This window comes from Neoarius graeffei, chromosome 20 (genome assembly GCF_027579695.1).
Source record: "Neoarius graeffei isolate fNeoGra1 chromosome 20, fNeoGra1.pri, whole genome shotgun sequence".
NCBI lineage: Eukaryota > Metazoa > Chordata > Actinopteri > Siluriformes > Ariidae > Neoarius > Neoarius graeffei.
Window position 1 is genome coordinate 13,623,859 of NC_083588.1, and position 21,958 is coordinate 13,645,816.

The 21,958-nt window shown below is 41.4% G+C and overlaps 1 protein-coding gene across 1 annotated transcript in view; it reads left to right on the forward strand.

Moving 5' to 3' along the window:
* Nucleotides 1–21,958, forward strand: part of itga3a (integrin, alpha 3a) — a 99,313-nt gene that overhangs the window by 32,952 nt on the left and 44,403 nt on the right. The window contains exons 2-7 of the mRNA XM_060901284.1: nucleotides 5,168–5,295; nucleotides 7,967–8,052; nucleotides 13,448–13,694; nucleotides 16,282–16,374; nucleotides 16,750–16,972; nucleotides 19,791–19,984. Of these exons, the coding sequence (XP_060757267.1) occupies nucleotides 5,168–5,295; nucleotides 7,967–8,052; nucleotides 13,448–13,694; nucleotides 16,282–16,374; nucleotides 16,750–16,972; nucleotides 19,791–19,984 (971 nt within the window). The remainder of the gene's footprint in view (nucleotides 1–5,167; nucleotides 5,296–7,966; nucleotides 8,053–13,447; nucleotides 13,695–16,281; nucleotides 16,375–16,749; nucleotides 16,973–19,790; nucleotides 19,985–21,958) is intronic.

Sequence of the window (21,958 nt, forward strand, 5' to 3'; positions counted from 1 at the left end):
AATGAGACAGACCTTATCTGCTCTACCGAGGCACCTTCCTTCAGCATAGAACTCCAAATGAATGCATTTGGTTCAATTTAGACACACCATTTATAATTTTCTCAGAACAACACACAAATTAGAGCTCAGACGAACATGGAGTGATGAACAGGCTACATGTTTGGGGTAAGCCTCAGATAAGCAGCAGGCTGTAATATGCAGTGAGTGAAGGCAGGACATAAGTGTAAGTGTAGATTAAGCATGTGTTTTATTTTGGGAAATTCCATGAATCGTATTCAAGGCCAGTTGCATGAGTCTAAACACAGCCAGGCTTAGCACAGTACAATCCATAATCAGAACTACAGAAAAGAGGCAAGGGTCAAAACCAGAAAATAAAACAAGAAACACAAGAGAGAAGATGGAAGAATAAGGGTTGGGCTTGACGATAAGTCTTCACAAAGGGAAATCAAAATAACAGGGATGAAATACCTCATCTAATCAAGGTGAGACAGAGCAGGTGTATACATTATTGGGTAATCAACTAACAGGACAGGAGCAGAGACAGGACTAGATTGGAAACAAAAGTCTGGAAGGAAATTCCAAGATGTTGGAATTCCAAGGAGTCTGCTTCGCTCTTGATTTGTTCATGTCCATTAGTGTTTGTGTTTGCCTAGCTGACCATGATGCCAAGCTTCTCCATGAAGTGTCCACATGCAGGTATATAACATGAATTGAGTGCCCTAATTGATAACTATAGCTTTGAGGAGACCAGTGTCTTCTTCCAGCTGCTCCTGTTAGGGGTCACTGCAGCAGATCTGTTCCACATATTTGACTTGGCATAGGTTTTACACCAGATGCCCTTCCTGACACAACCCTAACCAATCTCTCTGGGCTTGGGACCGGCCTCAAGTATGCAGTGGCTTGTGCAACCCCAGTAGAGGGGTATTTTACCTAATCTGCTTGTCTTTGACCTGTAGGGGAAACCAGAGCACCTGGAGGAAACCCGCACAGACACGGGGAGAACATGCAAACTCCACACAGAAAGGACCCCGTCAGCCGTGAGGTTCAAACCCAGAACCTTTTTGCTGTGGGGCAACAGTGCTAACCACCGCACCACCATGCCACCCTTTGAGGAGACCAGTGTCCTTGGTTGAAAAGAAAAAAACATCAGGAGTTTAGAAAGCAGTAGGATAGCCACACTGGTATTGTCATACTTTTGAGAATTTAGTAAATCTTGAGAGAAACATTTATTTTGTGAATAGCGAATTTTGACTGTGAAACTTCCCAACTCAAAGTGAATTTGGGGATTTTATCATGGAAAATGTGAGAATATGACTGTGTCTGGGTGTGCCAATGCTGCTTCCTTCTGAACCAGTGGTTGGGCCAATGGTTGGAATTGGATCCTTTGTGGAATGTCCTCTTCATTATTATGGTTGTCACAATACCTGAGGGGCATAATGAGGTCGTAATGGTTGAGCTCCTAACAGTAACTGAAGTACTTATGTACTAATACAAATGTATATATAGTGGCTACACTGGTCAGAGCTGACAGGAAGTCTACAGTTACTCAAGTAACTGCTCGGGCAGCACGGTGGTGTAGTGGTTAGCACTGTCGTCTCACAGCAAGAAGATTCTGGGTTTGAGCCCAGTGGCTGACGGGGGCCTTTCTGTGTGGAGTTCGCATGTTCTCCCCGTGTCTGTGTGGGTTTCCTCCGGGTGCTCCGGTTTCCCCCACAGTCCAAAGACATGCAGGTTAGGTTAACTGGTGGCTCTAAATTGACCGTAGGTGTGAATGTGAGTGTGAATGGTTGTTTGTCTTTATGTGTCAGCTCTGCGATGATCTGGCGACTTGTCCAGGGTGTACCCTGCCTCTCGCCCATAGTCAACTGGGATAGGCTCCAGCTTGCCCGCGACCCTGCACAGGATAAGCGGTTACTGATAATGGATGGACGGAGAATACCTGACAATTCTTAACACCAGAATGATACTTTGCTCTAAATTAAATAAACCTACACTTGTCATTAACCAATTAAAATTAAGATACCGGGTACTGGAGCTTCGACGTATGTGTTAAGAAGGTAGGATACGTTCAGATGAATTTCCGTATCGATGCTTGTGTTGTTTTCCTGTCCAATCATTTGAAGCCTCATTTCAAGTTTGTTTTGAGAATTACCGGTACATAAGCCCTCATGTGTAGCGACCTAATGAACAGCTTATCTATGGAAAGTTTGAGATGCTTGTCAGCCAGATCTTAAGCCACTTTTGCTGGCTTGCATGCTGGTTTTGTTATGTCTATTTGAAGCCTGCCTCAAAGTGACTGTAGTAAAACATCATTTATTTTTCTTTCGCCGTGCACATGAGTCTTGGGCGACCAAGTCAAAACATCACACGCTCTTCAATTTACCAGTAGGCAAAACACAATGCCATTTTCGATACTTGGGTATCTATGTTAGTATCTAACATATGAGTATCTTCTCCTTTTTGTATGAATGTTTGATATGTTCTTGTGGAACTCTACTCAGGATTTCAGATGATGGCACCACGATATATGACACATGTCACATACATGCTAGCCTCCCTGGAAAAATACAATTCCTCCTCATCAGTAGGCTCCTGCTTGAACATATTTGAATCCAGGGTGGTAAGAAATTGGAGATGAATGGAGAAAAGGGACAAGCAAGTCAGGCTCTTTGCACTGTTTTGATATCTTCATGATCTCCTCTGATATGTCTGAGAACCACACATGGTTTTCATGAACCATCCAACCCACCTGTCCATGCCTCCAAAACTACTAACTGGACCACTAACGGCTCATATTTCCACACATCACTCTCATCAAAGCTTTCAGTCGATGACGATACACAGAGTTAGTTCCATGCTGACCTCCCACTCCAATCTCCAGTAGTTGTTAGGTGGATTCCTGAGAAAGAAAAAAAAAAACTTATCAGGAGTCGAGGCAGGCAGGGATGTGACAAACAGACTTCATTACTGATGGAGGGAAAACGTCTTGTGGTTCATTTGCTTTCCTCAGACAGAAGCTGAACACATTGAAGACAGAGTGCCTTGAATTAGATTAAACCTCAAACTCAACAGCAGACAGAAAGAAGGATGACTTTTACTTCTCCTTCGCACTTGTCCTCTCCTCCTCCACTCGTGTCTCTTTCTCTCCTCTCCCTCCACACGTCTGCTGTTCTGTGTTTGTCCTCTGCCTTTATCAGCTCTAAGTAATCACAATATGAGCTGAATATCAATCAGAGTGGAATAAAACAGTAAGCAAATGTCAGACTGATATTAAGGAGACGGAAAGACAAACAGACAAACCAGATAGATAGGCAGGCAGGCAGGCAGGCAGGCAGGCAGACAGACACATTGATATTGCAGGAGTAAAGTCACACATTTACCTCTCTCAGCTTGTCCTTCTGAGTGCATGCAGTGCTGTTTTCACTTTTCAAGTTCCTATCCCGTTTTGTTTCCAGTATCCATGTGCTTTCTTGTTTACATTGTAATATGTGTTTTGGTTATTTTATTTTATTTTATTTTGTGGCTTGTATCTGCCCCGTCCTGTCATTGGTATATTGCTCTCTTGTATTGTTATAGCTTTTGATTTGACCCATGCCTGGAACTATCATGATGATGTCACATTGATTTGCCGTGAATAAAAAACATGCCAAGTTAACGCACTTGCGTCCTGCCTCTCCTCTCTGAAACGCTTTTTCAATCTCTTTTTTTTGGATCGCCTTTTGTTGAGGAGCACACATGCCACTCATGTTTGTTCACCTTTGTCCAAAGTACATCTTAGAAGACAGCCAACAGACTTTATCTGCTTTAAAAGTGGCCATGATAACAGTAGTGTGAGTGTTGAATCATATATCTCATTATATCAAAGTCAAAATCCTTCCTGTACCAGCACCTGGTCTTCGCAGGCAGTCTCCCGTCCAAGTACTAACCAGGCCCTGAAGGTCCATTGGGTGGCGCAGATCTTTGTTTCTATAGCCCTCGGCCTTTCCCCTATCTAGGGTTATAGCATATGTTTGTGTGTGTGGGTGGGGGGGGTGTCAGTCCTCTGGTAACCGTGAGAGTTTGACTCCCTACTCTCATCTGTATTGCAGTGTGCTTCACCAGTAGGTACTATTTTTATGATGGTCTTTGGTATGACCAAACTGCAAGTAGAACTCACGGTCTCCCAGTCGAGAAGCGTACATACTAACCGCGAGGCCAACTTGTGGACACGTGTAAATCTAAACTTGCCACCCTATCAGTGCAACATGCATGAGTTCAGACACAGAATTACTGGCTCAGAGCGATGAAGGTGTGAAGCAGTAACTTGTCTCTCACTATAGCTGATGTGAATCAGACTGAATCACACATAGCTACATCTCTCAACAACCACGTAACCACAGATTGCTCCAGCCGGACATTTCACAAATGTTAGACTGACTTTCTGAACATGTCTAAGCTAGTGTTAGTTAGCGAACATATTAACAACACTGCCACAATTTATACAATTTACAGCTCAACAACACTGCATGCAGTTTGTTCACTCATCAGAAAGATCTTCAAGGTTCGGTCTTTATGATTCTGAAGCTTGTGGCCAGAAAAGTATTCAAAAGCCCAAGGCGAATGAAATGTCTGAGCTTGACTACATAAGCTGATTCATTTTGGGAGTTCGGTGGAATCTTTAGCCTGAGGACTGTGAGGGAGTGGTGTGTGTGTGCAAGGGAATGGTGTGTGTTCACACACGGTTATGTCTCCACACGCACAGACACAATCAGAAATGCACATGCTGTAAAATACGTCATGCTTCATTTCACACTCCAACTGAGTACAGCAAGCCAAGGTAATACAAAATGAGAAGTTTTGGTGCATGTTCGCATTGTGTAAAAATATGATTCTTGTTTAAAAAGAAAGAAAGAAAGAAAGAAAGAAAGAAAGAAAGAAAGAAAGAAAGAAAGAAAGAAAGAAGTCTGTCATGAAATGTTCCCATACCCATTTGAAGAGTCATCCAACTCTTGCTGCTTTCTTTTGGGACTACGGTTTTGTGGGCACAGTTACTTCAGGATCAGCAACTTTCACCTCAGTAACAGTTAATCAGATTATCTTCCATTAGTTTTAATCCATTGAGAAGAATCAAAAGATTGGTATGTCCTATGAATTTGATGGGTGTCTCTTTATTTTTTATTTGTTATAGACTGCTGGTTGGTGCACCACAGGAAAAGGCGGAGCCTGCGTTGCAGGCTAATCAGACGGGAGACATGTATGCTTGTCCAATCACGATAGACCCTAAAGACTGCGTCCGGGCGAACCTGATCAGCTCAGGTAATGTCCACGCTCCTTAATCACCATGCTAATTCTGCCAAGCAATTTTTCCCATAACCGCCAGTCAGATGTTCGCTCATTTCAGTTTTAAAATATTGATCTCGGTTTGTTTCAACCTGCTAAGTAAGTGAAGAAAAGCAGATCAAATATACAGTGCCTGGCCAAAAAAAAATTTCGCATGCACTCATATTTCATTGAACTGTCTTTAGCTTTGGCGTGCATTCACCATGGTAGTGGAGTAAAATCTGTAAAGTCTCAAAGACTTTTAACAGGGTTAAGGTCAGGACTCTGTGGTGGCCAATTCATGTGTGAAAATGTTTCCTCATACTCCCTGAACCATTCTTTCACAATTTGAGGCCTAATTTTATGCCCGTGCCATCAGAGAAGAAAAAAATCCATTGATGGGAGAACCTGGTCATTTCAGTACATCCAGGTCGTCAGTTGACTTCATTTTATTGTTTCATAATGTTGCCGAGCCTTGATCTGACCAACTGAAGCAACCCCAGATCAAAACACTGCCTCCAGAGTCTTGTCCACTGGCCACTATGTACCGTATAATGGATGCATCACTTAATGTGCTTCCGTTCTTACCCTGACGCACCCATCACTTAGGAATAGGGTATGGACTTATCAAACCAGATGACCTTTTTCCATTGCTCGACCGTCCAATCTTTATGTTCCCAAGCAAACTGAAGCCTTTTCTCCTGATTCTTAAAGGAGAACGGAAAGCAATTTTTTAATTATCTATTTATCTTATTTTATTAAATATAGGAATGCATTTTTGATGGCTATTTTGTCACTGCTATAGCAAGTTATGAGTGTTTGAAATATGCTATGTAATATATCAGTCCATATGTCAAAGCAATGGCTGTAAACGAGATTCGTCGAGACCTGTGCGAGACATCGTAGGACGGAAGTAAAACGTACAGCGGAAATCAAAGTGACCAACATCTGCCAACGTTGTCAATGCCCTCTTTTGAATGCTGATGTAATCAAGCTGGAAGTTTTGTTTGCTTTGATAGCAATCAGGAAAGTTTGGAAAAAGTAGGCAGTAATCGTCATTTAAACTCGTTTTTGTGCAATATTTCATTTGGAAAACAGTTTTCAAAATGGTGGCACTGACACCTGGCTGACACTTCACGTTTCGAAGTCTCATGAAAATCGTGCGGATAAGTGACGCCTGCCGTGGACCAAACAAACTAAATTCAGCATGGCTAAAAACCGAATAGGCAGATAAGTGTCATATTTAATTGCAGTTAGTTGCAAATACGAGTCACGATATAACATCTAAAACCGAAAACGTAATTGAATAACATGTTAATTAAGAAATAAAGCAAATTTAAACATGACTTCAGTTCTCGTTTAATAAGTGTATTGCTTCTGGCCACACAGCTGTTTCGTCTCAATCCTGTGAGCTCTCATCACATTGTGCATGTGGAAATGCTCTTACTTTCACGATTAAACATAGCCATGAGCTCTACTGTCTTTTTTTTTTACGATTCAACTTCACCAAGCGTTAAAGTAAGCTGCAATCACAGCCAATCAAGATTTTTTCTGACCGCATTTCTTCCCCAAAGTTGACAGTTCACGACTATCCTTTCAGGTTTTAATAATGTGTTGGACAGATCTTAACCCAATTCCAGTAATTTCAGCAATCTCCTTCGCTGTTTTCTTTGTTTGATGCAGGCCAATTATTTGACCCTTCTGAAACACAGTAACATCTTTTCCATAGCCACAGGATACGTCTTCTTATAATAACATGGTTGTTAAAGGAATGAGAAGCTACTCACTGCATCAGTTAGAGTTAAAAGATTTGTTGCTAGCTGAAACACATTAATCACTGCAGTAATTATCCAGTTAAAGTCCCTGAAGTATTTGCTTATTCAAATCCACATGACAACTTTTTTTTTATTTTTTGGCCAGGCAGTATAATTTTAGCATCATTTTAGCATTATTTTATCGGAAGCTATAGAAATTAATTTACTGTATTGACATTTAAGTTGGGATAAAATGAGTATGTTAACATTCCCAGGATGCTCACATGCTAAGACAATAAGGACGCATGATATTTTCTGCAAGTTTTATGGCAAAAATGATCACAAATCCTGTGAATTTACAATTCTCATTCAGTCAAGCCCACCTAGCTCGCAACTGATAGCTGAATAACTGCATAGCTAGCTAGTTTACATGGATAATCACAAGCACTACTGAGGGAAAGTTAAATGCATTGAGCAATGAGATATACCGTACAGGATAAACAGTTAAAGGACATCTTCTCAGCTAATAGTGCAGCTAGCTGACTTGGTAAACTTGATAACTAGCCAGCACTTGACAGTTGTTCATTCGCTAACTTTTATTAGCTTAATAACTCAAGGCATTTCTATTAAAAATAGCCTGGTACTCATATTTAATTCTCGTGTTATAAATCTTGGATCAAAACAGTCACAATGATGATATTTTGGCCTTTGATCTCTTGGTATCTTTGGTAAGATTTACTGTAGATAGCCAGTAATTACTTTGTTAAGCTAGCTAGCATACAAGTTGAAAAGCTTTCATTATTGGTTTTGCGAATAAAATTTACCAAGTGGGCAGGAAATGAAGTGGTTGTTGTACTTTATCAGAATAAAAGTGGACTGATCTCGTGTGTGTGTGTGTGTGTGTGTGTGTGTAGACACTGTGGATGCGGAGGACGTTATAGAGGGAATGTGGCTCGGCGTGTCAGTAGTCAGTCAAGGTTCACAGAACGGGAGAGTGATGGTGAGTGTTACCATACTGCTTCATTCTCAAATCAAGATTTATGCTTGTGTATGTGTCTGTTCACTATGGTTCTACAACCCCGATTCCAAAAAAGTTGGGACAAAGTACAAATTGTAAATAAAAACAGAATGCAATAATTTACAAATCTCAAAAACTGATATTGTATTCACAATAGAACATAGACAACATATCAAATGTCGAAAGTGAGACATTTTGACATTTCATGCCAAATATTGGCTCATTTGAAATTTCATGACAGCAACACATCTCAAAAAAGTTAGGACAGGGGCAGTAAGAGGCTGGAAAAGTTAAAGATACAAAAAAGGAACAGCTGGAGGACCAAATTGCAACTCATTAGGTCAATTGGCAATAGGTCATTAACATGACTGGGTATAAAAAGAGCATCTTGGAGTGGCAGCGGCTCTCAGAAGTAAAGATGGGAAGAGGATCACCAATCCCCCTAATTCTGCGGCGACAAATCGTGGACCAATATCAGAAAGGAGTTTGACAGTGTAAAATTGCAAAGAGTTTGAACATATCATCATCATCTACAGTGCATAATATCATCAAAAGATTCAGAGAATCTGGAAGAATCTCTGTGCGTAAGGGTCAAGGCCGGAAAACCATACTGGGTGCCCATGATCTTCGGGCCCTTAGATGGCACTGCATCACATACAGGCATGCTTCTGTATTGGAAATCACAAAATGGGCTCAGGAATATTTCCAGAGAACATTATCTGTGAACACAATTCACCGTGCCATCCGCCGTTGCCAGCTAAAACTCTATAGTTCAAAGAAGAAGCCGTATCTAAACGTGATCCAGAAGCGCAGACGTCTTCTCTGTGCCAAGGCTCATTTAAAATGGACTGTGGCAAAGTGGAAAACTGTTCTGTGGTCAGACGAATCAAAATTTGAAGTTCTTTATGAAAATCAGGGACGCCGTGTCATTCGGACTAAAGAGGAGAAGGACGACCCAAGTTGTTATCAGCGCTCAGTTCAGAAGCCTGCATCTCTGGTGGTCTGGGGTTGCATTAGTGCGTGTGGCATGGGCAGCTTACACATCTGGAAAGACACCATCTATGCTGAAAGGTATATCCAGGTTCTAGAGCAACATATGCTCCCATCCAGACGACGTCTCTTTCAGGGAAGACCTTGCATTTTCCAACATGACAATGCCAAACCTCATACTGCATCAATTACAGCATCATGGCTGCGTAGAAGAAGGGTCCGGGTACTGAACTGGCCAGCCTGCAGTCCAGATCTTTCACCCATAGAAAACATTTGGCGCATCATAAAACGGAAGATACGACAAAAAAGACCTAAGACAGTTGAGCAACTAGAATCCTACATTAGACAAGAATGGGTTAACATTCCTATCCCTAAACTTGAGCAACTTGTCTCCTCAATCCCCAGACGTTTACAGACTGTTGTAAAGAGAAAAGGGGATGTCTCACAGTGGTAAACATGGCCTTGTCCCAACTTTTTTGAGATGTGTTGTTGTCATGAAATTTAAAATCACCTAATTTTTCTCTTTAAATGATACATTTTCTCAGTTTAAACATTTGATATGTCATCTATGTTCTATTCTGAATAAAATATGGAATTTTGAAACTTCCACATCATTGCATTCCATTTTTATTTACAATTTGTACTTTGTCCCAACTTTTTTGGAATTGGGGTTGTATGGTTTAAATACAATTCTATGATTAAAAAAAACAATAATAGCATATTTATGAGCACTGCATCAATTGCAATATAGGCTTATGAGCATGGAAATTTGTGTGCGTGTGTTCTGTCTTTTGCCTCTCTTAACAGTATGAAATACCTCTGAAGCAAGATGGTGTTTCAGGTGTTACAATTGTTCCGCTGGTCACATCCATGCTTTTCCACAATCTAGCAAACAGAAGTAACATGTGCGACCTTTGGAAACTCTGCAAACAGGAATATTAATTTCAGTTTTTGAACGTGTGCAGAAAAAATAATACGGGGAAGCCATGGCCTCATGGTTAGAGAAGCAGCTTTCGGACAAAAGGTCTCTGGTTCTATTCTCTGGACCAGCTGAAGTGCCCTTGAGCAAGGCACCTCACCTCTAACTGCTCCCCAGGCTGCTCTAGGTATGTTATACATCGCTCTGGATAAGATTGTCTGCTAAATGCCTGTAATGTAACGTATTACCCGGTTTCAAGTCAAGTCAGGTTTATTTGTATCGCGCTTTTACCATCAGACATTGTCGCAAAGCACCTTTACAGAAAATTAAAGACTTTAAACATGAGCTAATTTTATCCCTAATTCACCCCGATGAGCAAGGCTGTGGCAACAGTGGCAAGGAAAAACTCCCTCAGACGACATGAGGAAGAAACCTTGAGAGGAACCAGACTCAAAAGGGAACCCATCCTCATTTGGCTGATAACAGATATAGTAGAGCTGTTAAGGCCCTATAAACATAAGAATTGTGCACAACATGATAAAAGCATGAAACTTTCAGGGTTTGTTGTCCAGGGCATAACAATTAATTTAAGATCTGGAGGTGCTCTCAGTTTGACCTTGGAGGTCATTTAGAGGTCATCGACCCTTGTTATGTGCAATTTCAATGGACAGGATTAAAAATTGGGGCATTTTATCATATAAGTGTGACAAAAATTGTAATTACATGTGGATTTCCATTTTTCTAGGTCATGAGGGTCCATTTATAGTGATATTACACTTAGAAGTCAAGGTTAAGATGAAGGTCACTCTAAAATATATGATGTGTTATGTCAATTTCAACAACTTTTATGATTTTGTAGCATATTGCCAAGCAGTATATACTTTGTAATTGTAAAATGACTTCCAAATGAGTGATACAAGTGATACAGGCCTAATGTGAGTTTTCTAATCATTGCAGTCTCCAGAACATGCACAAAGGGCAGTACACTTCAATTCTGCCTTTTTGCATTTGCAGTGACCACAACAGCCCTTTTTGCAACCACAATGCAAAAGCTCATAGCACGACTGTGAGGCCTCAGGTAGTGTTGTCCAAAGTGGCTGCCATCCATCGTCACTGTTAACCCATCCCCAGTCTGAAGGACTTGGCAACTGGGGCCTAATAACCAAGGCAAGGTTCCATACATGAGCCTGATACATGGCTCGTTTGATGTGTTATCTCAAAGCAGCTTGTGTAGGGGAGATGTTTTCCAACGATCTTGACTTTCGTGTGAAAAGATGTTTCCGTGCCTCATTGACACCTACACATGCACTTGTTCTGTCATAAATGAGAACAACAAAGCGTTCCAGCTGTGACAAAGACAGGTCACTCAGTTCTTGTGGCATTTGCAACATTTCGTGAAAAGCCTCCGTGACTTCTGGGTACACAAGCCACGTGTCCCAAGCAGTCTTTTTACCACGGCCACAGAATGCTGATGTTGTATCACAGCCAGTGAAAGAATGAAATGCGAGCAAAGCATCGCAAGCGGAAGGACCAAGAGCAGCAACCACCTTGTGGATGCCAATATAGCAGAAAGTGCTACCAGTTCCAAAGGCTATCCACATTTCTTCAAGGTCAACTTTCTGAAATACAGCTACTGCCAAGACGACCACATCTGAATCCACTGTTCTAACTAACACATTCTTAAGTCCCTTTTTAGCAGCATCTGCCACATGAAGGAATAGCCTTGTGTCTGCCTCCTCTTGAGTGCATGGAACCAAATTACTTACATCACAGTCAACAGGAGAGCTGAGGACATTTTTTTCGTTTGTGGCATATACTTCTTTGCCAGGAGCTAATGCCATGGCAGCAATTTGAACAGAAAGAAAGTGGAACAATTCTGTTTTGTTTTCACTAACAGATAAGGAATCCTTCCAGTTTAATGATTAAATTTATGTAGTTTACCTGGGCATCTATCAGTTACAGTTCATCTGCCATTTCCCAATTTTACATTATTATCATTACGTTTTTTGTTTATTTCATTCATTTACCTCTATGGGTGTATATCTATTTATGTTTATTTACTTGATTATGCCTTAATACATGCATATTTATACTTACTGTACATTTTTAGCAAAATTGCTCCCAAAAACACACCCATTTCAGCTCTCATGCATAGAAATGTCCTATTGATGACCTCAGTGACCTCTAATTGACCTCCAAGGTCAAACTGAGAGCGCCTCCAGATCTTAAATTAATTGTTATGCCCTCAAGAACAAACCCTGAAAGTTTCATGCTTTTATCATCTTGTGCACGATTCATCTGCTTATCTGCTCTACTAATAGTGTGATTATAAATAACTTGCTTCTATAACTGTGTCCTGTATCGTCACAAAGTATAACTGTGTAAGCAGGAAATTCACAATAGTTTTAACTCGAAGTCGATTCTGTTGAAGTTATCAACTGTTCACTTGAGTGTAAAACTGTTCATGACAACTGCAGTCCGAAAGTTATCATGTCAATTGTAGTCCAAAGCCATCGTCGCAAAACTGTAAGTGTCCAGAGCCGTCTTCCAGATGGGGCCGTCCTCCACAGGAGCGATGTGAAGAGACTCCAGCCAGATGTTTCAGTTTGTGCTTACCTGGCACCACGTTTTTCACAAACATGTCAAATAAGAGTGACCTAATGCACACATTTAGAGACAAAATAAAATGTGTTACATGGTCTGTGTTTTTTCCTTTTTTTATTCAATTTATTTTTATTACTGTTTTATACTTTTATTGCACTCTATTTTTGTCTTACTCCCCATTCCTGACCCTTTTCTATCTGTGAGCTGCTGGAACATGTAAATTTCCGCACCGAGGGATGAATAAAGTTTCTTATCTTGTTTTATAATATACCGTACAATAATAGGGCAGGCATCAGCAGTTCAGTTAACGGGGCCTCAAACACACAACAATGGTCTCAAACGTACCATGAAAGACAGTATCAACAATTTAACTGAACTTTAAACATGTTCACGATTGTAGTTCATAATGTATCGCGTAGGGACAGCACTGTATTTGGGTCGGCCTACCAGTGCTAATGATGTTGGACGAAATAAATAGCAACGAAGCAGATTTTTCTAATTTCATGCACAATGGTATGGTCAAAATCAGGACCTGCTGGAGAAGATCACATCTTCATAAATGATTACTGCATATATTCACAGTTTTGTACAATTGCAGATTGTAGAGTTGAAGTTGGCTAACTGGGTACATTCTGCTGAAATTATTTGCTTGCAACATGTCTGCCAAGCAAGTTAGCTGACTTACAAACTCACTCACTTGATCCTGATCAGGGTTATGGTGTATTCAGAGCTTTTCTGGAACACTGGACATCAGGTGGGAATACAGCCCGGATAGGACTCCAATCCTTTGCAAGGTGCCATGCAAGCACTGTCGATAAATCGTTGAAACATACATGATTGTGATGCATTTTAAATCTTGTTTAGGCATGTGGTCATCGCTACAGCAGGAGCATGGACAATGGCATGAACCTGCGCATGATCGGGAAGTGTTATATCCGGGGGAATGACCTGAGCTACGATGACCAGAACGATGGCCAATGGCAGTACCGGCAGGAGTTGTGTAGTCCTAATGGAGACCAACTCGTGGAGGGGATGTGTAATATGGGCATCTCTGCCACCATGACAGAAACTGAGGTGATCACTGGAGCTCCAGGCTGCTACAACTGGCAAGGTTACACATACACACATTGAAAAACAGACACAAATCTCATTAATGAACATTCACAAACATATAGGAAAATAGATTTGTCGTATACGGAAACGAACATTTATTGTGATTCTGTGATTCTGATTCTTACTAGGAATTGCTCTTTCAGTTTGGACTTTGAGACCAACAAAACTGCTGGAGTACTTAAAGTTTGAGGCCGAATTAATTGCATTAAAAGAGTCAGTTCTTGAATCTCAGACAGAGGTGGACAGTAACGAAGTACATTTACTTGAGTACTGTACTTAAGTACACTTTTTGAGTATCTGTACTTTACTGGAGTATTTTTTTAAAAAAACTTATGACTTTAACTTCAATACATTTGAAAGACAAATATCGTACTTTTCACTCTACTACATTTCTGTCAAGGTCCTCGCTACTATGAAGCAGCTTTGAGAGTTAATGTTTTTTTTCATTTCTTTTCTAAAATGTGATTGGGTTTTTTCGCAGGTGACACTGAGACAGCCTATCAGTAATCACTAGGGTCACGTCACGTCCATAGACTGTATGAAATCAAGTTCACTGATTTCTCAGCAGCGTTATTTGAACACGATCAGTTGATGGCAGAATGGAAGGAGGCGGTTCTTCTGGGGAATGCATGCACCTATGGCCCATGAACCCATGTTTCAGTTTTCTGAAAGGATTAAAGACTTGTTTCATTTTAAACGTTTGTTTTGTTTGCCTAAAACGAACCACATCACAGCCTACAAAAACTCGCCGTCCAACCTGTGGAAGCATATTGAGGTCTGTAAACATTTTATTCCAAGAGAAAGCTTGCAAAAAAGTTGTCTGTGCTTTTAGAGCTAGCGATAACGTTGCAATAGCTGTGCAGTCTGGCTAGTCACATGACTTTCTTTGGATTTGCCTGCCAAGTTGCCATTGCCTTGTCCATGGCTAACATTTACACATAACTAGTTAACTTGGTTACCATGTCCAAACAGAGTTCCTCATCTCATCTCATCTCATTATCTCTAGCCGCTTTATCCTTCTACAGGGTCGCAGGCAAGCTGGAGCCTATCCCAGCTGACTACGGGCGAAAGGCGGGGTACACCCTGGACAAGTCGCCAGGTCATCACAGGGCTGACACATAGACACAGACAACCATTCACACTCACATTCACACCTACGGTCAATTTAGAGTCACCAGTTAACCTAACCTGCATGTCTTTGGACTGTGGGGGAAACCAGAGCACCCGGAGGAAACCCACGCGGACACGGGGAGAACATGCAAACTCCACACAGAAAGGCCCTTGCCGGCCCCGGGGCTCGAACCCAGGACCTTCTTGCTGTGAGGCGACGGCGCTAACCACTACACCACCGTGCCGCCCGTTTTAGCATAATCTTGCCAAATAAATAGAATGTAGAAATCTTTCTTTTCTAGTAACTTAAGCTACCTAATATGATTTAGAGTTTGAAAAGCGTTTGCTAGCATGTCAGGAGCTTCACTGACTAGCTACGGTAGCTTAACGTTAAACCACCATGATAGCACAGCATGTGTTGATTTTGTGAATTCACATTTCTGTCTTTGGTAATGTTAACATTGTAGCTTTTGTGACCTTGCATAATTACGAGAGCTACTATGTATTTTTTTTACCAGTAGCCAAAGAGAAAAACTAGCTAGCATCTTATTGATGATTCTGACACTGCCAGAGCTGTGTCAGAACACTATCATGCTGGTTTGTGGGGGTGGGTAAGAGTGTTAAAATGGACCTTTTTTGTCAATTCAGTTGTTTCATTTTGTAACGTTTGACCAGGCATTTATTCTACAGTACAGGTTCTATAAGCTAGTCCGTAAATCCAGTAGGTCACTTCAGAGGCGTTAGGTTTTGTAAGCGTTGTGGCAATAATACAACAATGCGTTGACAGAAAATGTACTTTTAATACTTAAGCATTTTTAAAAGCAAGTACTTAAGTACTTTCACTTAAGTAAAAATTTGACTGTCCAACTTTCACTTGTATTGGAGTAACGTTTGACCAGTGGGATCTGTACTTTGACTTAAGTAATGAACTTGGGTACTTTGTCCACCTCTGATCTCAGACCTCCACCATCACTGGCACTTAATCCAGTCACGATATATATTTCAGTAGGGCAAACTCATGCGCTCTTATAAACAGTGTTTCAAAGAGTCTGCCTCTCTGTCCATATGACTGCTCCTTAGTTTCTGTCTGTTGGGCAAGTCGTACTATTTAATCTGATCTAATTGATATTCAGCTCACAATGTACTTATAAAGACACCCAGGACAAACACGGATGGATGGACAGAGAGGAGAAGGGGGTGGAGGGGCACAAGAGAAAGGCAGAACGGAGTCAAGGGTAGAAGAAGAGAGTGACAGAGCGAAGGAGAAGTGAAAGACATCCCTCGCTCAGGTTCAGTTCGGGGTTTAATTGCTAATAAAAAATAGATGGAGAGAACGTGGACTGGACGTTGTTAAAATCAGTTGTGCAAGTATATTGCCATAAAGTCTAAATCATACACACCCAAGTGGCTATGGGATTTCTTTCTTTCTTTCTTTTTTTTAAATTCTCCTCATAAAAATGCCTTTTTTCCTGCAGGTAATTCATTTGTAGTTTACAGGAACCCAGCTGACGAGTTTGATGTTCAGATCATCAAACTGCAAGACATGCAAACTGGAAACATCTACATTGGTAAGAAGTGTGCATTAGTGCCAATTATAGACTAATGAATAACTCACGCTGTCTCATTCTATCTTGATTTCTGTCCATATGTCTATCTTTCTTCATATAACTGTACTTATCCATCCAGCCATCATCTTTCTATCTATCCATCCATCCAGCCATCCGTCCTTCTCTGCATCCATCTCACTCGCTTCATCTCTTGCTAACCAACTGCCCATCCATGCCGAGAAAATAGGGGATTATCTTTCCCATATGGAGAAGACCTTTTTGGAAACTTGCAGCCTCCCAAAGACTTTTGCAGTTGCTTTGTCTACTGCTGTTTTGTATGTATGTATGTTTGTATGTAATGGCTGTTTTGTAAATGTTGTTTATTTTAACATTCAGGTTACTCAGTGGGAAAAGACAAAGGAATACTGAGGAAAGATGAAGACACGGTTGTGGCTGGAGCGCCAAGATACAACAGTAAGGGCTCAGTGATGCTAATGAAGGTCACCATGGCTGGGGGAGGCAGTAGAGAGCTGAAGAACTTGAATTTAACACTACAGGGCGAACAGGTTGGCTCGTACTTCGGAAACAGCATCGCTATCATCGACATCAATAACGATGGGTAAGATCAGATGTGATCACTTGGTCATGCTCAGTCTCTTTTTAACACAAGCAATGTCTTTTAACACCTCCACTCTACACTTGTCCTCATCCATCTCCCTTTAATTAAAACATTTTTGTCATATTAGAGCGAGCGTGTTCACTTATGCCGGAAATAAGGGTATGAATCAAACCTTGATGCATTTGCCACAGAAGTGTGGTTCGTTTTGGTAGGAATGAACATGGAATGCTATTCGAAGAAAGGCCGAGAACAACTTGGTGCTTCTGAGCAAACCCAAGTGTGGTTCAATTGCTATAAAGTTGTGCAACAAAAATTGTGAGCATGGTACCTAGTATGTCTCTTATATGGGTGGAGTGGGTGTCATAAATTAATATATACATTCTTTGGCCAAAAGTATGTGGAGACCTGACCATAACACCCACATGTGCTTGTTGAACACGCCGTTCTAAAACCATGGGCATTATAATGGAGCTGGTCTCTAAGTTTAAGTTTTGCACCTGTAACATGAAATTTTGGAACATGGCTCCAGGGATTGGTGCCCATTCAGTAAAAAGAGCACGAGTGAGCAGTGTTGTAGTCGAGTCACTAAACCTCCAAGTCCAAGTCCGGTCTCGAGTCCCCAGTGTTCAAGTCATTAAAGAAAATTTTGAGTCGAGTCCACTATCGATCCGAGTCGAGTCCGAGAACAAGACTCCAACCGCACCATTTGACAATGGCTGTTGCTGCCTTTTTGTGAAACCGTCCCTGCTACTGTGTTGGACTAACGTTACTGCTTGACTGCCCCATTTTAGTTAATAGGCTATGGATAAAAAGCTTGTTCATCGCTCAGCAAGCCCCGCCCACTATCAACAGAGCAAATAACATGAGAGAGGGTTAACACTAGCTAGTTCATCGCTCAGCAAGCAAGCCTCGCTATCAACAGAGCAATGAACATAGCGTGTCACTTCCTTCTCTGGGTGGAGTCTTGCCAAATGCCAATTGAAGTTCGAGGTTGTCCCCGTCGTCTCCTCGATTAGTTCTTCTACATATGGAACACACAGCAGTGCTTTCTTTCCCACTGCACGAGAAGTCTGTATAAGAAAAGCGGACAATCCTAGGGGCGTTCTCTCCAGGCATTTTAGCGCCATTAACGTTAGTTTGTTCCTGAACATGACGTATGAACAGGTAAATGTGCATTCTCTTGCACAAAATTAGTATAAAAATTAATGTAGATATAAATATCTTCTGGGCGGCACGGTGGTGTAGTGGTTAGCGCTGTCGCCTCACAGCAAGTAGGTCCGGGTTCGAGCCCCGTGGCCGGCGAGGGCCTTTCTGTGTGGAGTTTGCATGTTCTCCCCGTGTCCGCGTGGGTTTCCTCCGGGTGCTCCGGTTTCCCCCACAGTCCAAAGACATGCAGGTTAGGTTAACTGGTGACTCTAAATTGACCGTAGGTGTGAATGTGAGTGTGAATGGTTGTCTGTGTCTATGTGTCAGCCCTGTGATGACCTGGCGACTTGTCCAGGGTGTACCCCGCCTTTCGCCCATAGTTCAGCTGGGATAGGCTCCAGCTTGCCTGCGACCCTGTAGAAGGATAAAGCGGCTAGAGATAATGAGATGAGATGAGATAAATATCTTCTGCCAAATTATGATGGCATATGACAAAAAATAAAGAAAAAATCCAAGTCCTCGTCTCCAATTTACGAGTCCGAGTCCAAGTCAAGTCACAAGTCCTTAAAATTAGGGCAGGAGTCGGACTCGAGTACTACAAGCTTGTAAGTGAGTTTGGTCAGTTATATTGGGTCATATGTTGGGTTATGTTGGGACTCTGTACAGGCCACTCAAGTTCTTACACACCAACATCAACAAACAGTGTCTTTATGGACTTCTCATTGTGCACCAGGACATCATAATTCTACAGCATACAAAGACATTGTAGACAATTCTGTGCTTCCGACTATGGCAACTGTTTGGAGAAGGCCCACGTATTGATGTGATGATCAAGTGTCCACATACTTCTGGCAATATTGTGAATTTGTGCAGACAGATGATTTCTGACATCATCAGAATGGCCACTTCCAACAGGATGACAGTTCCAAAGGCTCTCTGAATGGTTTTGTTTGATTATGCTGTTGGACCACCACAAGTCTTCAGAACAGCTTCAATGTACATTGGAATAGATTCTCCATGTCTGTGGAGCTGCACTAGAAGGATGAAGCACTGTTCTTGCAAAAGAAGTTCTGTTCATTGGAGTTCTGTTTGTTCCAGAACACCAGGGCGGTTTCCTTCTGATCTAGTGAAGTGTTCCCATTTGCTTGTTTCTTTTCAGATTAGCAAAAGAAAGATTGTGACGTCACATGGGTGTCAGGATTTTGAGTCATTCTTCTCCTCAATGGAGAACAATAACAGCCGTCAGTTATGAAGGAAAGTTTTGACGGTGGTCATCGGTCTCATTGTTGTTCATTTGGGTGAAGATCTGGTGACTGCGAAGGCCATAGCATATCATTTGAATTTAATCCTCATAAAATCACTCAGTGACATCTCATGGCGTATATTTATCTGAGATTATTTTGTGAGCACAAAGCTATCACATTATACTGAAGAGCACGTCTCAGAGTCCTGAACCCTTGTAGTGTCATTTCGGTGTCATTAAAGTGTTTAATGATGTACATTCCTTGAAGCAATGTAGTGTACTGTAATGTAATACAATGTGTAATACGATACAGCGTTCAAGTCTGTACATCGTTTAATTCTCTTTGTGAGACAGGAACACGGTTATGTCGGATTGAACGACAATTAAATATTTTTCGCTCTATAACAGCATGTTCTTTGATGTGTGCAGATGGAAGGAGCTGATTGTCGGAGCGCCGTTTTATTTTAACCACAGGAGAGAGGAGGGTGGGGCCGTGTACGTGTTCATGAACGAAAACGGCTCATTCAAGCCGAAAGCAGATCTGATGCTCACCGGACCAGTCGACTCAGGGTTCGGGATGGCCGTGTCTTCCATCGGGGATGTCAACCAGGATGGCTTTCTGGGTAACGTTGTTGTTGTTGTTAATAATAATAATAATAGGTGGTACGGTGGTGTAGTGGTTAGCACTGTCGCCTCATAGCAAGAAGGTTCTGGGTTCGAGCCCAGTGGCCGACGGGGGCCTTTATGTGTGGAGTTTGTATGTTCTCCTCGTGTCTGTGTGGGTTTCTTCCGGGTGCTCCGGTTTCCCCCAAAGTCCAAAGACATGCAGGTTAAGCTCATTGGTGGCTCTAAATTGACCGTAGGTGTGAACGTGAGTGTGAATGGTTGTTTGTGTCTCTGTGTCAGCCCTGCGATGACCTGGCGACTTGTCCAGGGTGTACCGTGCCTCTCACCCATAGTCATCTGGGATAGGCTCCAGCTTGCCTGCAACCCTGTAAAGGATAAGTGACTACAGATAATGAATGGATGGATAATAATAATAAAAATACCTTTTTCATTTAGAAACAGACACCAATCACACTATTCAATAACACCTCTATTTTCATGCAACCACATGTTTACTCGTCTTACACCTTGCTCAGGCCGTTGCATGCAAACTAATTTTTTTTCCTTTTTGCACTCCGCTGTTATTTTGTGGTCAGAAAGTAACACAGTGTTACTGATTTGGGTGAAGCAGCGCTCCAGGCATTTTGACATTTGAAATCTGCCGACACAGAGATTCCTTTTTCCTTTGGTCTAAATTTGCACTTCCGTTACAAATTGATGAGCTTGAATCCGACTCACTCCAAATGTAATGCCCAGACATCATTTTCCTAAATTCAACCACAGGCTTAAAAGTCTGATTCCATTTCTTATAATATGGATTTGTGAGTTACTCAGTCAGTCAGTATATCATAATGGCAAGAACATCATATAAATAATTAATAAAGTCTAAGAAATCGAATAAAATTACGCACTATGGTCAATTCACAGTGAAACCCTATCTGAAGTGGTTTAAAGTCGTGTAGCTTCTCTGACGTGACTTGAAAACTGTTCATTTAAGTTCCCACCTGCTCAGTGAGATACCCAACACTGCGATTTACGTGGCCTGGAGCTGTAGAGTGAGTGAAGAGTTTACATGATTGGTGATGATACTTCAGCTTTACTCTTTCACATCTGTCTTTGATCTTTGGCCTGTTTTTGTCATTTATACCTTCGGAGCTCTGAGTTAGCTTGATATCGTTGTCACCTTGCCAGTTTTTATAGTCATGAATATATAAATATAGCCTAATATGATGATCAAAAGATTAATTATGAGCTTGTGGACACGTACCAAATAAATTATTGAATAAAAAGAAAATGTATCCAAGTTCATGACTTCAGTCAAAGTACAGATCCCACTGGTTAAATGTTACTCCGATACAAGTGAAAGTTGTCCAGTCAAATTTTTACTTAAGTGAAAGGACTGAATTACTTGCTTTTAAAAATACTTAAGTATTAAAAGTACATTTTCTGTCAACGCATTGTTGTATTATTGCCACAACGCTTACAAAATCTCGCGCCTCTGAAGCATCTGACTGGATTTTCTGACTAGCTTGTAGAACCTGTAGAGCTGAAGCTCCATCTGACATGCTAGCAAACTCTTTTCAAACTCGAAATCATATTAGGTAGCTAATGTTAATAGAAAAGAAAGATTTCTACATTCTGTTTATTTGGCTCCATTTTGCTGAAGTTAATGTTATTCATGTTAGCGTAACTCCGTTTTTACATGCTAACTAACATTGTCCAAGTTAACTAGCTATGTGTAAATGTTAGCTGTGGACAAGGCTACGGCAACTTGGCGGGCAAATCCATAGAAAGTCATTTGACTAACCAGACTGCATAGCTATTGCAACGTTATCGCTAGCTCTAAAAGCACAGACAACTTCATTGCAAGATTTCTCTTGGAATAAAACGTTTACGGACCTCCATATGCTTCTGCAGGTCGGACGGCGAGTTTTTGTAGGCCGTGATGTGGTTCGTTTTAGGCGAACAAAGCAAACATTTCAAATGAAATG